The sequence below is a fragment of the Aptenodytes patagonicus genome, chromosome 21 (genome assembly GCF_965638725.1).
Source record: "Aptenodytes patagonicus chromosome 21, bAptPat1.pri.cur, whole genome shotgun sequence".
In the NCBI taxonomy this organism is placed as follows: Eukaryota; Metazoa; Chordata; class Aves; order Sphenisciformes; family Spheniscidae; genus Aptenodytes; species Aptenodytes patagonicus.
The window spans coordinates 3,261,911-3,276,279 of record NC_134969.1 but is presented as its reverse complement, the minus strand read 5'-3'; the positions used below and the strand labels follow the sequence as shown (position 1 = coordinate 3,276,279).

Here is a 14,369-nt window from a genome sequence, read left to right as displayed (position 1 = left end):
ATTTTTGACCGCTGTCCCACTTCTTGCAGACGGGCAGCGTGGCAAGAGAAAACCCAATGCCATTTGTTTGAGCATCCACGCAAAGATGCTGCTGGAAAAGTGCCCGTGTTTGGTGCTGACGGAAATCTCCGCTCGGTGCAACGCCAGCGAGAAAACCACCCCGGCAGGGTCAGCGGGAGGTGGCGGAAGGCCGCATGCACACGGGGAGGAGCGAGCTGCCACAGAGCTGGGGCTTCAAGAAAAGCAGAACCAGAAAGCCAAGAGTGAGAGAGGAAGGGGGTCTAGCAGGTTTATTATTATTATTATTATTTTTTTTTTAAAGAAAAGTCAACTTTGGCCTTTAAGATCCCAAACCATCTCTGCTGGTGAGAAGGACAGCTCTGCACTCTGGCTGCTAGCTCAGGTCCCTCTCTGCAGGACACCAGCGTTGGCGTTCGCCAAGTCCCAGGCTCTAACAGCAGAGAGGAGAGGGGCTCTCGGTCCAAAGCTGATCAGGAGCACGCTGGCTCAGCCAACAAGCAGGAGCAAACCGGCAAGTCCAGCTAGAGCGGAAAGCTCCACGCATCGGTGTAAACCGCTCTGAAAGCAAAACCTCTGCTTTGCAGGAAGCGTTCCCAGCGGAAGCTGGCCGCGGCTGAGACCAGGCGGCAGTGCAACGAAAGCCGTCTCAGAAACGTGATTGCAGGCCCCCGGAGTTAATTATTAAGCACGTTCTGCTGAGCTGCGCACGGACCAGAAATAAAAGTCCGGGTGTAAAATAGAATCAGCCCAAAGAAAGAGTGTAAATGAACATCTGTGGCGGTGGGGCTTACCTCCGTAATCTGCAATGGTGGGGCGCAGTCAACACAAGAATGAAATGGGACCATGTGGGGAGGACGGGCACAGGCAGCAACACACACAGATAACACATTCCACAACGGGAGTGAGAGATGAGACGGGAGGGGAGTGTGGGGGGGAAAAACTCGGAGTTAATACAAGTGCAAACCAAGAGAAGTGACTACACAATACAGGAATAAAAAAAATAAACACCCAGACATGACAAAAACCAACTGTGCTACGGTAACACGGGGTGAAATGAAACATAACTAGGGGTCATAAACCTCAGCAGCAGAAACTCTTCGCCCCCTTTCTGGACTTTAGCACCTACAGTCTCTGCCCTTCCTTTCATAACTCTGCTCCTGCAGCCACTGACCTTCTCTGGAGATGCCCAGACCCTGGAGACGACCGTTAACTCTCCCATACAAAGGATCCCGTGGCCGTTCACTGCACACACAGCTTATCAGAAATGAAACTTATCTCTCCCAGCTCTTTCAAGAGGCTCTCCGGGCCCTTCCAACCTTGGGTGGATGCCAAAACAGCCCCTTTGAACGAGCATCATTATTGAGGTTGTAAAAATTTATTACCCTATTTACTATGTCAAGATTCAAACGCCTCCTCCCCCGCTTTCGCAGCCAGCGCTGAGCAGCAGGAAACTACCCTGGAGGTGTCTGACCACGTTGTGCCTTATGAAGGGTTTTACAATCGTAACACTCAGAATAAAACTGCATTTCAAAGCTCGTGGCTTCCCCAGGGGACTGTGATAAGAAGACTCGGCTCCTTTGCACCCCAGCCTACCTGGGTGGACTGCGAGACGGCTTCATCGAGCGCGAGAGCCCGCTGGCACACCTCCTCCTTGATTTTGGCGTACATGGCCTCAGCCGTCGAGTATTTTTTCTGCACCATCTCTCCTTCCTCGGGGTTGAGGTCCTTGAGCTGCGGTCCGATTTTCAGCAGCTTGTCAATATGAGGCTTATGTTCAGCAATGGACTCTCTCAGTTGCTAGGGAATAGGGGAAAAAAAAAAAAAAGACATTTGTTTAGAAATCTATTGAAAGCCGTTGCCTATTTATTTCATGCAACACTCCAAGAGCAGCGATCGTATCTGGTAGTGAACTCACACCGTGGATTTCTTGAACCAGCATCTGCCAAGCACATGGCACTCGGCTCTTCCTAACATGGCCACAGCTCTGCACGTGCCGGCACATCGCCCGGCACAGGTCCTTCCCCGGCACGGCCTCCTCCTGACCCTCCCCGCAGGGGACACCACTGAGAAAATTCGCTTTGCAGCTCTCTACCCTAAAAGCACAAAGCTCTTTTCCCTGCCGCAATCAGGCAGGAGATCTGAAGGCAGCCAGGCTCCCTTAGGTGCAATCTGTATTTTAGGAAGAAGGGCTCCAATGTAACTAGTGATTTCCACATGGTACGCTCACAGCACACTTGTATTACATAGGCAGGATCCCCAAAAAGAAGAGAATGGGGGGGAGGGGGGATCAGAAAAATTCAGAAAAAAGGCGCTCTCGCCCCTGCGAGCGCTGCGCCTCCGCTTAAGGTAGAAGAACCGATGGTGCAGGAGATGCAAACGCCGCGTCCTCTTACCCTCATGTCCTCCTGCTGCTGCTTGAGCTGCTCGTGATCGATGGCCGGAGGGGGCAGCTGGGAGATGAGGGCTTGCGTCTCCTCGATCCACGGATTCAGCTCCTCGTAGGTCTCCCAGAACTGGTTGACCAGGACCTGGGCACGCTCCAAGCGAGCGTAGCGCTCCGAGTTGAGCTGGCTCACGGCTTCGTACTGTTGCACCAGGGACTCGGTTTTCTCCTAAAAAAAAGGAGGGAGGGGAATTATAGCAAGGGATGCAGAAGGGCCCAGGAATAACGCCAGCTGCACGCTGCGAGCTGGAAGAGCAGGAGGTGCCTTTGGTGGCCTTCCACGCGCGCAAGCTGTAATTCCAATTAAAGCAGCCTCAGAAATCTCTGCTGTCCCCCCCCCGTCCTCAAACACTGCAATAAAAATATGCAATAAAGGAGAGTAATAAATGTAAAGAGATTTCTGCTAACGCTGGTGGGAATTACTAAAGATGGAGTAATTTTAAACTACTTCAGCCCGTGCAAGAGCTGAGCATTCGCCTCTCTGCCCTCTCTGTCTGCCCCGTCGTGGTAAACAGCAGAGGGAGGCTCACCTGGAGAACAGCTTTTTGTTCCTCCCCGCACGTCCCAAAGATCTCATTGCGCTGGCTGAACAGTTCATCCATAGAGTCTTTGTGCCGAATAATGTCGATGGAAAAAGCCTGCAGAAAGGAAACGTCCAAAGAAAGGAAAGAAATCAGAGCTGAGCCCAACCTCTCCCCCCGGCCCATCCACGGGACCCTCCTGCCCGCGCCAGCTGTAGCAGGCAGCAGAGCTCAGCGCGGCAGAGACCACACAAAACTCAGCACAAGTGTCCTGCGGCACACTGAAAATCTGGCTGAAAATGCAGATTACTGCATGTTTTTCTCATGACTCATCTACATCAACCTCTCTCTTTCAAAGGCCTGAAAACAGCCCTTGAAACGAGGTGTCAGGCAACTTCCACACCCAGGGTCCCCACCGGAGGAAAAGCTCTACCATCCATTCGTTAGCGAACATGTTAACCCCCCGAAATGATGTTCTCCAGAACTGCATCTACCAATAATTTTGCCATTCCCAAGGTCCACGCGATTAACAGCGGGAAGCCAAGCTGAGCTCAATTTAACTTTATGCTTGACGGTTCAGTCCCCCTCCCTTATAACAATGTCTTATTTTTCTTTTTTTTTTTTTTTTTAAATCCAATAAGCCTGGATGCTGCTCTGATTGCCGAGGCTGGTAAGGGAAGAAAAGGGCCGTTTATTTAAAGTGCACGTTCTTTCAGGCATGAGCTCATCTCAAAGATATAAAAAAAACCCCAGCGTCTCTTTGTTCCATGTCTGGCTGCTGGGAGGGAAACGAGGAGTCCCCCACTGCAAGGAACAATGAGCAAAAATCAAACGTAAAAGCACCCTCATTAATCAATATATACATTTCTCTAAACCCTTCCGGCTGCCAGTGCCTGCAAGACCCAGGCAGAGCTTGCTCCGGCAAGCCACAAGGGAAAGCCTTCGGAAGGAGCGGCTCTCTCGAGGGGAGTCCAAGCAAGAGCACCCATCCAGCCCTAAACGGCCGTGCAAAGGTTTTGGCTCCTGCAAACGGACAGGAGGCTTTTTCCTTCAGAAGCCCAACACTTCATTCCTCTAAATCCTCTTTCTTCCTCGTTTTTTCCTTTTACTTACCAAGGACGAGTGTTGCATCTCTCCTGCTGCTCTGGGCTCAGCGCTACAAACCCCAGGGTAAAGCTGTCCCCCCCCCCGAACCCCAGCCCGTCACCCAAACCACATCCCTCCTCGCTGCCCACCGCGTCTCCCCCCCGGCAGCGAGTGCGCGCGTACCTTCTGCACCTGCAGCTGAGCCGTCGTCTGGTCTTGCTCCAGGCGGATGGGACCGAGAGCCATCAGCTTCCGCTTGGTCTCGGCCACCCAGGCCAGCTCCGCGTCGGCTGCCTGCTCGTACTGGCACATGGGAGAGGACAGGCAGCACAGGTTAGCGACGGGCAGCAGGGACGGAGCACACGGCAAGTTGGGGATGGTGGGAGACGTGGGGGGGACCCAGCGGGTCACGGGGGAGGAACGCCTTTCCCGAGCGCGCAGAGGAGGGGAGGAGAAGGGGACACTGGTGTGGACACAGGTTTCTGACTCCACGCTCCCCTCTGAGAGGAGCGGCAGCCGCTGTCCCACGGCCAGCAGCTCCCGCAGCTGGTTTCGGGGCACGGAGAATCACTGCACCACAGGCGCTCAGCGCAGCAGAGCACGGTGGAGCAACCACCTTCCTCGACACCCTCCCTGCTCACAGGGAAAGGGACGCCTCTATTTCACACCATCATTTTGCTCGCACGTTCAGCTTCGTGGAGTCAGAGCTCAAAGTCGGCGAGGACTGTTATTCAGAGCGCTCCACAGCCTCCAGTCCGTGCAGAACAAGCCTTTTTTGAGAGGACTGTTCGCCTGGAACAAATCTCCGTGCTATCACAACAGGGGATGACGTTTTTCCAGGCTTGAAAGTCACCTGTCATCGGTTTTACACCATCTACTTCACCCACGCAAGCAAAAGCCAGCAGGCAGGATAACACGACGCTGCCCTGGAGTCATCCTATCCAAACCACACGCGACGGGATGGGTCAGAAACCAGCTCCGCTGCCACACGCCGCTGGTGGGGCCAGTTCATGTCTTGGTGTTCCCGATGGGATCTGGCCGTCCCGTTGAGCTGTGCTCGCTATCCCTCCCGCCGCCATTGCACTGCACAGGCTGGAGCGGTGCCGAGCCGCGTGCTCCCCCCCCCGCCGAGAAACCCCGTCAGCCTCCAGCAGGGTTATTAAATTACCTGTTGAGACCTCTGAATAGCAGCATCGATTTCTTCCACCCTCTGCTTGATGGTGTCACTGACCAGCTTGTAGCGCTCGTTGGTGTCCGACACGAGTTTATCCAGCCCTTCGCGGGCTCGCCAGGGAACCAGCTCCAAGAGAGCTCGGCTCACCTCATTCACCGTGTCCAGGACGAGCCTGTGCTCCATCACCTCCTTCTTCAGCTCCTGTGGAAGGCACCCATGGACACGTGTCCTTCTCAGTGCTCTGCAGGTGACATCCCTCTCCAGCTCCTCCCCGGCCCCTCAAAACAGCGAGCAAACCCCCGCCAGCTCCCACCCTCACGTCCCCCGTCCCCCGGGTGCTGCTCTGCCAGCCCCCACCTTTTGCCTCTGCTGGAACTGGGGTATCTGCTCGCCGGCGGGGGACTGTCCCCCGCTGGAAACCAGCTCATCCTCCACTTTGCTCATCCAGCCGGCGAGCTCCTCGTGCGTGGACTGGAACTTGGTGGCCAGCTGCCGAGCCTGCTCCAGCGTGCGCAGCGCCTTGGAGCTAGCGGCGGTGATGTCCGAATAGCGGGTCTTAATTCCGTCCAGCTTCTCCTGGATCAGCAACACCTCCTCCCCTGCGAGACAGCAGCAAGGGGCAAATGACGCTGGGCTGGGGAGGCTGCAGGAGCCACCTGCCCTGTTCCCCCCATTTTAAATCGCTAATTTCAGTCTCGCTTTTCTTTATATCAGTGCAAATTCGCAGCCTATTTTTACAGCCAGGAAGCTACTCTTAGAGCTGACATTTTTTTACCAGTCAGCGTAACATCCACCTCCTCCCTGGAATGGGATGGAAGCGTGCTGCAAAGCCTGGCTTTGCCCCAAGCCCCAAAGCCACCACAACTCAGTTCTCAACTAACGTGCCACAGCTCCCATAAAAAAGGGTCCGGTTCACTCTTTACTGCTATTTCCAAGAGGACAAGAAACTGCAAGCCAAATTCTTTGTAATCACTCTTCCTGCTACACGGCTCCCACAAGGACAGAGGTCTGTACATCTGCTCCGAGCAGACCACATCTGAAGGAAATGCATCGCCCCGACCTTTCTTCCCACTCATAAACATAAACTTACACCCACGTGGCAACAGCAGCAACTGCTCAGTATGGGAAAGCAATATTAGGAAAGGGCTGGGTGTATTTTTAACCTCTTTCCGTGTGATTTAGCAGCTGGATGCAATGAGAAAACCCTCCCTCGTGTTGCAGGGCTGCTCAGCGCTGAGCATCGCCACCCCAGCGGTGGGAATCACCCGCTCACGAAGCTGCGAGGTTGGTACTCGGGATTTACTAAGCGGGAGCGCTTGTGGCTCGGCATCCAGGTCTGGATGCAAAACAGCTACTTTGGGAGTATCCGAAAGGAAATTAGACCCGAGGGAGAACAGCCTCCCCCCAAACAACGTATCGCTGCAGAGCATAGGCTTCCCAGGGAAGACCATCGCGGGGGACGGTGGGTTTCCCAGACCCCCCCGCACGGGCCAGAGCGCACCCAGCTCTTCGTGTTACCTGTGGTTTGCTTCAGAAGAGCCTGCCCGTTTCTAATGGCTTGGTCCACGTTCTTCTTCCTGTTCACAATTTCCTCGTTCAGAGCCTGGAGAGAAAGGCAAATTGGGGTTACCCTTCTGCAGGCAGGTCCCCCAGTCCCGCCGGCCAGTGCTGGCCAGAGACGCTAAGCGGAGCACGGATGGCTCCTGCCGAGCGCGGGAAGGGTGGACAACAGATCTGATACTTGTCCAGTCAACCTTCTCCTGCTACGGGACTTATTGGGACTTCTGGGACCCAAAGGCTCAAATCTTAGAGCAAACCCATCCCAACCCGTTGGATACGTGTTACCAAAGAACTTGCCCTTGTATTAGACATAACCTCACTCTTGAAAAGAGCTTGCACGGCCCCCGGCGAGCGGAAGCAGACGGCTTCCTCGGTGGCCAGCCTGGCTCGGAAAACCCACCGGGCTTTTCAAGCTCTCATTCTTGGAAACAAGGTCCAGCTTTCTAAAGGCACGGGGTGGCCAAGCTTGCTCAGACATTGTTCACAAAGCAAATGAATCATTTGAAGTTTCCCCCCCCCGGGAAACCCATTTTTGGGGCCACAATTATTGTTTTTAACACATGAAATCTCTTTACGCTTCTCCAAGCCTCGAAGAGAACCAGCAGTGGAACAAGCTTTGCAAAATTAAAGTCAGACCAGAAACAAAAAATAAAACCAGATAAATGCAACAAAATAAACAACATAAACATGGAAGAAAATGGAAAATACCAGCTGGTCGGCATGCTGCTTCTGCAGGACGTCCCGTTTGTAATCCTTTACGGATACCGAGCCGAGCTTGTCCTCGACCTCAGCCAGCCAGTTGAGCACTTCCACCTCCTCCTCCCCAAAGAGCCTGGCGTTAGACAGCGCCTGATCCAGCAGCGCTGCCTTCCGGCAGCACCGGTCGTGGACCTCGCCGTAGCGGGTCTGCAGAGAGTCTAGCTTCTCTGCCAGCAGCCTCCGCTCAGCGGCACAGCTCAGGGAGGAGAGGGACTGCCCAACACCGACCGCCCGAGACACGTCGGCTGCGTGGCTCTCTATCTCTTCCTCTAGAGCCTGAATGCCGGGAGGATAAAATGGACAACAGAAAGGAAAATGAGCGAAGAAACAGATTAAAAAAAAAAACAAACAAAACACCAACATAAAAGGGGAAACAAACAATGAACGCAACTGAAGGAATGAAGGAGACAAAACCCACCCGTGAATGGGCAAACTGCATCAAAATAAAAAAGGTTTAAAAGAAACGCAAGAACAGGAATGGTTTTTCTATCCAGAGCCAGATACATTCGCTGCGAGGCGCAAAGACAGCAGTTTAATATTTACCCACGCTGGTGGGTTAGGGTTTGCAGCCTTCTCCGTACATAAAGCAGCCTGGATAACTCCTCCAATACTTGTTCGTGCCAAAATCCCCCTCGCCACGGCAGAAACCACCACCTGAGTGGGACCCGATACCAACCGCCTCCATCAGCGGCTCCTGTTCACGCACGGGTCCTACCTTGTGCCGACTGATCTGCTGCTGGATTTTGGCAGTCTGGGTACCGATGGGCTCTGAGTTGGCCAGCTTCTTCTCCGTCACCGACAGCCAGTCCGACACGGGCTCCGTGGTTTCGTGGAACTGCTTTGCCAGGACCAAGATGTCCTCCAGCTGCTTCTGCCTATAGTAAGGAATAAAACACTAAGGAGCAGCTCCCCGTTGGAGTCAGGCATGGGAAGCAGCTTCGAGTATTAGGAAGAGGGAACCAAAGCAGCCCTGTTCAGAGCAAGGTGAGACACTGTGTCAGGCAAGCTGCAAAGGCAAACACAAAAATCAACGTGGAGAAATTGCAAAACAAGCTTTTTCCTGCAGCTGCGCCTTTAGGGTCCAGTTTGTCCCCCCGGGAAGGTGGCAGAAAGGCTCCCCCGTTGTGCTGCTTTTCTTCCATTCCTATCGCTATCTTGGAGATCTTCCGACGTGCTCAGCTTGCGGCCGGGCTCTCGGTGTTTCAGAGCTGCTGAGCTTCTGTTCAAAGACAGCCCGGCACTGGTGCAAGTCCTAGATGGACAGTCCATCTAGTTGGCAGTGATTTAAAACACCGGGAGGTCAAATCTGGCCCTCAGAAGTGACTTTATAACCTCAAATATTAGCTTATGTAGCAACAAGCGACTCATAAATGAGATTCAGGCAGCAGAGAGGTGTCAACAGGATGCTGCTGCTAAAGCTAAATGTTAACGCTTAAAGGAATAAAAATAACATCCATCCCCTGCTGGGAATTTATTTAATCTGAGCTCTTCCCTGCCATTGTAAACCACCGCTATCAACTTCAGCTCCCAAACAGGCTTTGATTTCTCATGTTTTCCAGCTGTTTCCATGTTTCCAGGATGTATCTGCACAGAAATCTCCGCCAGCTTCCCGCGTGTTGTAACCCCAAGCTCCGAGGCACCATGAATCGCAGGACGAGCCGGCCCCGTGTTTTTGGCCGGCAGCACAGACCCTCTCACCTGCCGGCCGCCCTGCCCAGCAGCCCTGCCCAGCGGCGCTCCAGGCTCTCCAGCTGGCCGACGATCTTCTCCCGATCCGCAGGCTCGGCCGACTGCGCGATCCTCCCTCCCTCCGCTTGGATCATCTCAACGGTGGCTTTGCGATCGTCCAGGAGTCGCTGGAGCAGCTTTAGCATCAGCAGCGAACCAAAGGAGGATAAAAGTTACCAGATTGGATCAGCAGAACCTCTTCTAGCCCTCAGAGATAGCAAATCTCTAATTGTGGCTGAAAATCACTGTAAGCACGGGGCTGAGACCAAAGCCAGCCCAGTGGGACAGCCTTTACCATCAAAACCAGTTAAAAAAAAATAATAGTAATATAATGTGCTTTAACTTTTGGTCAGCCCTGAAGCGGTCAGGCAGTTGGACTAGATGATCATTTTAGGTCCCTTCCAACTGAAATATTCTATTCTGAAAGAGATTCAAAGCACTTCTGTGCCAGAGCAGCTTTCAGAGGCTTCCCCATCACCCCCCCCCCCCCCCAACTTATCAAGATCAAGTTTTTAACTTTCACTTTAAATAAATTTCCTCTTCAAAGTCTCAATACTTCGGACCAAGCCTCGGTAAGAATTCATTTCTAAAACGTTTTACCACGACCACACTTGAACTTTCATCTGCCTGCCCACAAGGGCAGGCGCCGACCCAGGCTGTTATCTCTGCAAACACTGGCATGCCTCGGGTCGGTTCTTACAGTTTGTACATTCATTTTGTCCAAATACCCAAACCGGTACCTACAACGCCAGCTTGCTCCTGACGCAGCAGAATTACCAGCACAAACAAAACTTAGGGCTGGAAAAACACGGCCGACCAGCAAAACCAGCAGCAAACTTCAAGAGGCAGTGGGACAATAAAGTAACGCCGGTGATTTAGACGATGGAGATAGCGAGTGTGGGCAAACGAGCTGCCTATTTATTACATTAGGATGTGGGGAACCAGAAGATCCACCGTGAAAGAAGCAGGCTTGTGGACATCCCAGCTACACCTTATCTGTTACAGCTGGACCCCCAAAATACTGTCTGTCTGTCCAGGGCTCCCCCTCCCGTCGAGGCAAGCGTTGCCCTGTGCTTGCTCACCTTCTGCTCCTGGATCTGGGCTTTCACCACCTTGTATTCCGCAGAGGGAGGTTTCTGGTTGGAGATGAGCTCCTCGGTGTCTGCCAGCCAGCTCAGCAACGGCTCCAGGGCGTCCTGAAACTTCCCGCAGTGCAACAGGGCCTCTTGCAGCTGAGCAACTCTTTGGGCCACCTGCACCCCAAACACAACCCCAATGTATGGTCAGGCTAGCGACGCATCGACACCGGAGCCTCACCTCCCTGTCGATGACCCCCTTCTTCTACCAGACCCCAATGGGGCCGAGCGAAACCAGTTACAGCCCCTCCCCACGCTCTTACCTTCTTGTTGAGGGTGTTCCAGCGGGTGTTGATTTCTTCCATGTCATGCTCCAGCCCTTGGACATCACAGTTTTTCCCGGCGCTTTGGATGAGTCCTTGACCAACTCCATTGACTTGCTGCAGTTTTAGCTGGAGAGGATCCACTTGCTCCTTCTGGAACAGCTGGGGATGGGAAGGGTGGGAGGGAAAAGGTATTTATAACCCGTGAGCTGCTCTTACAGCCCCTCCATCATTCAATAGATACAACAGGCTTTCTTCTCTAGAGAAGATGCAGTAGCTACTCGCACTGATTTTATTAGAGTTGTGCAGGTTAGTCTAAACTCCACCCTGGCCTTGACCCAGCAACACAGATGTCGCAGGCATTCGCTGGTGTGGAGCACAGCTCAGGATCTACACGCGTCCACCTCTGCTTTTAAATGGGTAAATCCCCTTTTTCCAAGCACTGGAGTGAGGTGGAGAGAGCAAATCGGGGAAGAAATAAGAGCATCGGCTCTGGCCAGCCATCGGATTGGGAAATAATGCTCCTGGGGAAAAACCCAAAGCAATTCTCACAGTGACACTATTGAGAACAGAGACCTGACATCACATGAGTTTTGTTAACCATAAAATTACAGACACGGAGAAGCTAGCTGTATTTCGAAAGACAAAGGCAATAGGCAATTAATGTGCTAGTCATTTGCCGCACCGCATATTTGGCATGGTCCTGCCTGGGAATCCTGTGGGGAAAAGCTTTTTAAACCAAAAAAGATTTGATAGGGAAGGGGGAGGAGAGCGAATGAAGCTCCCCATTGTAAAGAGAGGCAGCAGGGAAAATCCTGTTTCCGTGAAGGAGATAAGTGCTCTTTATCAGAGCTGTGGATCTGCTGTAACCACCCGCCGACGCAGCCGCCCGTGGACGGTCCCTCTCCGGCGCTGCTGGGGCAGCCGCAGAGCCCAGTCCCAAGGGACAAGCCCGCTGCTTCCCCATAGTGAATAGCACAAGCCCCAGAAAAAGGGAGCAGAGTCCTTCATCGCTGACTCTGGTCCCTTGGACTACGAGCCCATCCAGAGCACAGGTCACCCCGCACCCAGCGCTGGACGGGATCAGAGCCCTTGGCCCTGTCGCAACATTTTCTCTTTGGAAAGCGGAGGGGATCGCAGCCAGCCGCCTGCTTTCTCAAGCGTGCCTCCTCCTCCTCACGTGCCCAAGAATATATGGACATTGACGGCATCAAAAAATTCCCACTCAGATGCAAGATCTCTCCTAGCAGAGCAGCGGCTCGTGGATGGCGCAGCTCTCCGGACCCGGCAATCGCTTTGCCTCCGAAGGAACACAAGGCAGGCAAAAAACCCCAAACACACAAAAAACCCCAAACACACACACAAAAAAAGTTCCCAGCCTGAGCAAGAGGGGCTGCCTTGACTTCCTTTGCCTCATTTTCAAAGAAAAAGCTATTCTTTCCCGTTGGAGCTCAGCTACTCGAGGGCAGGGAGGTATCACTCCAGGACACGAAGTGCAGGGTGTGTTGGCAGACATTGTCCAGAGCTGTTTGCTCAGTGAGAATTATGCCACGGTTATAAGAAATAAATGGTGACATGAAATCACCGATTCCCCGGCCGCTTCTCCTGTTACTGTTTATATATGGAGCCGGCTGTTGGAGCAGCCAAACCCACAAAAGGACCAGGCTGATAAGTCTGGCATGCGGGGCTGGGTCCGAGCCCTCCGCGCGCTGCAAAAACAAACTCCAGGGCTTCGAAGCAGCCGGGCAGGGAGGGAGCCCTGCAGAAAGCCCGGCCATCAGACCACGGGTACCTGCAACACACGAATCGGTACAGCCCGAGAGCATGACGCTGCACAAGGATCGTTACAAAGATAATCACGTTAATGGCCTGAGGAGCGAGCATGTCAAACACGCTTGTTTTTCTTTGCTCATGAAAGATTCCAGCGATTTAGTTCATTAACCTCACCGTGACTCAGCTTTGAAACAAATATTTAACATACACCCTTTGCTGGGCAGGGAAAGGCGCAGAGCGAGGTGTCCTGCCCAGGCAAAGCGGCTGGACAGACATCTTGGCGAGCAGAAGGACATCTGCTCTGCCACACCTCCTCCTCGCTCCCAGAAATGCTTCCCAAAGCATCTCCTCGCTTTCTGCTTCCCTCATCTCCCGGGCTGCCGCGCTCCTTAACCCCACCGCTGCCGAACGCAGAGCCCGGCCCCGCGGTGGGAAGAACCGGCAGTGCCCAGGCATCGCCCCGGTGCAGACCCGGAGCTGCCAACGGCTTGAACAACGTTTGAGCAAAGGGAAGATTTACGGGGTTGACAATCAGAGGTGCTGCACTTAAAGTAAGGGTCCCACCAGCGAGGACACGCTGACACCAAAGCAGTGAATTTCAGACAACAGACGTACAACGGCAAGAACCCGACGGCTCTTTTTCCTCGCCAAGGTCCACACCGGGTGCCCCAGCCCGTGCTCACATGGACCCCGCCATGTGAAAGCATCTCTCCAAGCCCCTCCACGTGCATTTCTCAAACGGCTGGCACAGCCCAAAGAATGAGTAATTGCTACCGAATCGGGATTTTCGGCGCTGACTAACTTCTGATGTCTCCTTAGTGATATTTCTCCTAATCCAGATGGCAGTAAATCAGCTCTCGGCTGTGGGAACTCCACCACCGAGGCCTCTCCAGGCAAAAGCTGCTAGCACGGCACGGTAAAGCAAATCCCCAAATGCCAGAGAGAATTTGAGCCCCTTCCCACGCGTGTTCAGAGCCTCAGCACCTTATTGCTCACTTAAAAAGCTACAGAAAGTGGTGACTGCACAGGACAGGAATTATTTGCACTTAATTTGTTTTACAGGACTCTCTCTTCCAATGTATTTTCTGCTTCAAAGATGGGAACCATGCTGCCAGGCTCCAGCGAGAAGGTTTCTCTGAAGTCTGTGATCTACGTCTGAGTGACCATAATGTACTTTAATAAGCCAAAAAAGTTTAAGACAATAGTTTAGGTCATCAAGCAGTGATAGTCTTTTGCCTCCCCTACTTATAAAACCACACAATTCCCCCCCAAAACTTTTTGCCTGCCAAATTCAAGCCAAATTCAGGAGGGAGAAGGCTGTTTCGAAGCCTGAACCCCCCGCAGATTGTGGCTGTGAGTTTCCGAGCAGGCTCCCATCTCCCACCCACCCCTCAAGTGCAAAATAAAGCAATTTCTGGGCCTGAAACCCCGTCTGCGAACGCCTGAGCAACAAATACCTCGTTATCTGGAACGAATCCATCTGGTAGAGCAGGAGGCCCTTCTGCAACGAGAGCGGTGGTGGAGGGTCCCTCCATCTCCACGGGCACCTCTCCCTCGCTGGGTGCTGGGGAAGGGGCACCCCCACGGCTAGGGGGACATAGGGTGTCCCCTGGCATGGCCCCGGGGAGGGTTTGTGCGGTGGGTGCCACGGCGGAGGGTGCACCTGGCAGCTCGTGCAGCTCTGGGGCGGTGGGATCCTCTGCAGGGGGTGGGAAGGCAGAGGGGGGACCCTCTGTGCCCGGCGGCATGGAGGCACTGTCCCAAGCTGTCACCTCTGCCGCGGGCACTCTCACAACGGGGTCATCCTCCAAAGCCGGTGCTTCGGTGGATAGGTGCTCCAGGATGGGTGGCACAACCATGTTGGCAAAGTCATCTGTATCCCCCAAGGCCACTACCGACCCCCCC

General features: G+C 53.6%; 1 protein-coding gene across 27 annotated transcripts in view; it reads right to left on the bottom strand.

Annotated features, from left to right (window-relative positions):
* The window catches only part of MACF1 (microtubule actin crosslinking factor 1), a 149,886-nt gene that overhangs the window by 24,572 nt on the left and 110,945 nt on the right, over nucleotides 1-14,369 (bottom strand). For 20 of the 27 annotated variants that reach the window (XM_076357469.1, XM_076357470.1, XM_076357476.1 and 17 more), the window contains 12 exons: nucleotides 10,692-10,853; nucleotides 10,375-10,545; nucleotides 9,263-9,429; nucleotides 8,280-8,439; nucleotides 7,514-7,840; nucleotides 6,764-6,848; nucleotides 5,603-5,844; nucleotides 5,240-5,446; nucleotides 4,255-4,374; nucleotides 2,995-3,102; nucleotides 2,415-2,633; nucleotides 1,615-1,818 (listed from right to left, as the gene is read on the bottom strand). In XM_076357469.1, coding sequence (XP_076213584.1) covers nucleotides 1,615-1,818; nucleotides 2,415-2,633; nucleotides 2,995-3,102; nucleotides 4,255-4,374; nucleotides 5,240-5,446; nucleotides 5,603-5,844; nucleotides 6,764-6,848; nucleotides 7,514-7,840; nucleotides 8,280-8,439; nucleotides 9,263-9,429; nucleotides 10,375-10,545; nucleotides 10,692-10,853 — 2,172 coding nt within the window. The remainder of the gene's footprint in view (nucleotides 1-1,614; nucleotides 1,819-2,414; nucleotides 2,634-2,994; nucleotides 3,103-4,254; nucleotides 4,375-5,239; nucleotides 5,447-5,602; nucleotides 5,845-6,763; nucleotides 6,849-7,513; nucleotides 7,841-8,279; nucleotides 8,440-9,262; nucleotides 9,430-10,374; nucleotides 10,546-10,691; nucleotides 10,854-14,369) is intronic. The other 7 variants (XM_076357480.1, XM_076357484.1, XM_076357481.1 and 4 more) reach the window with 1 other exon arrangement.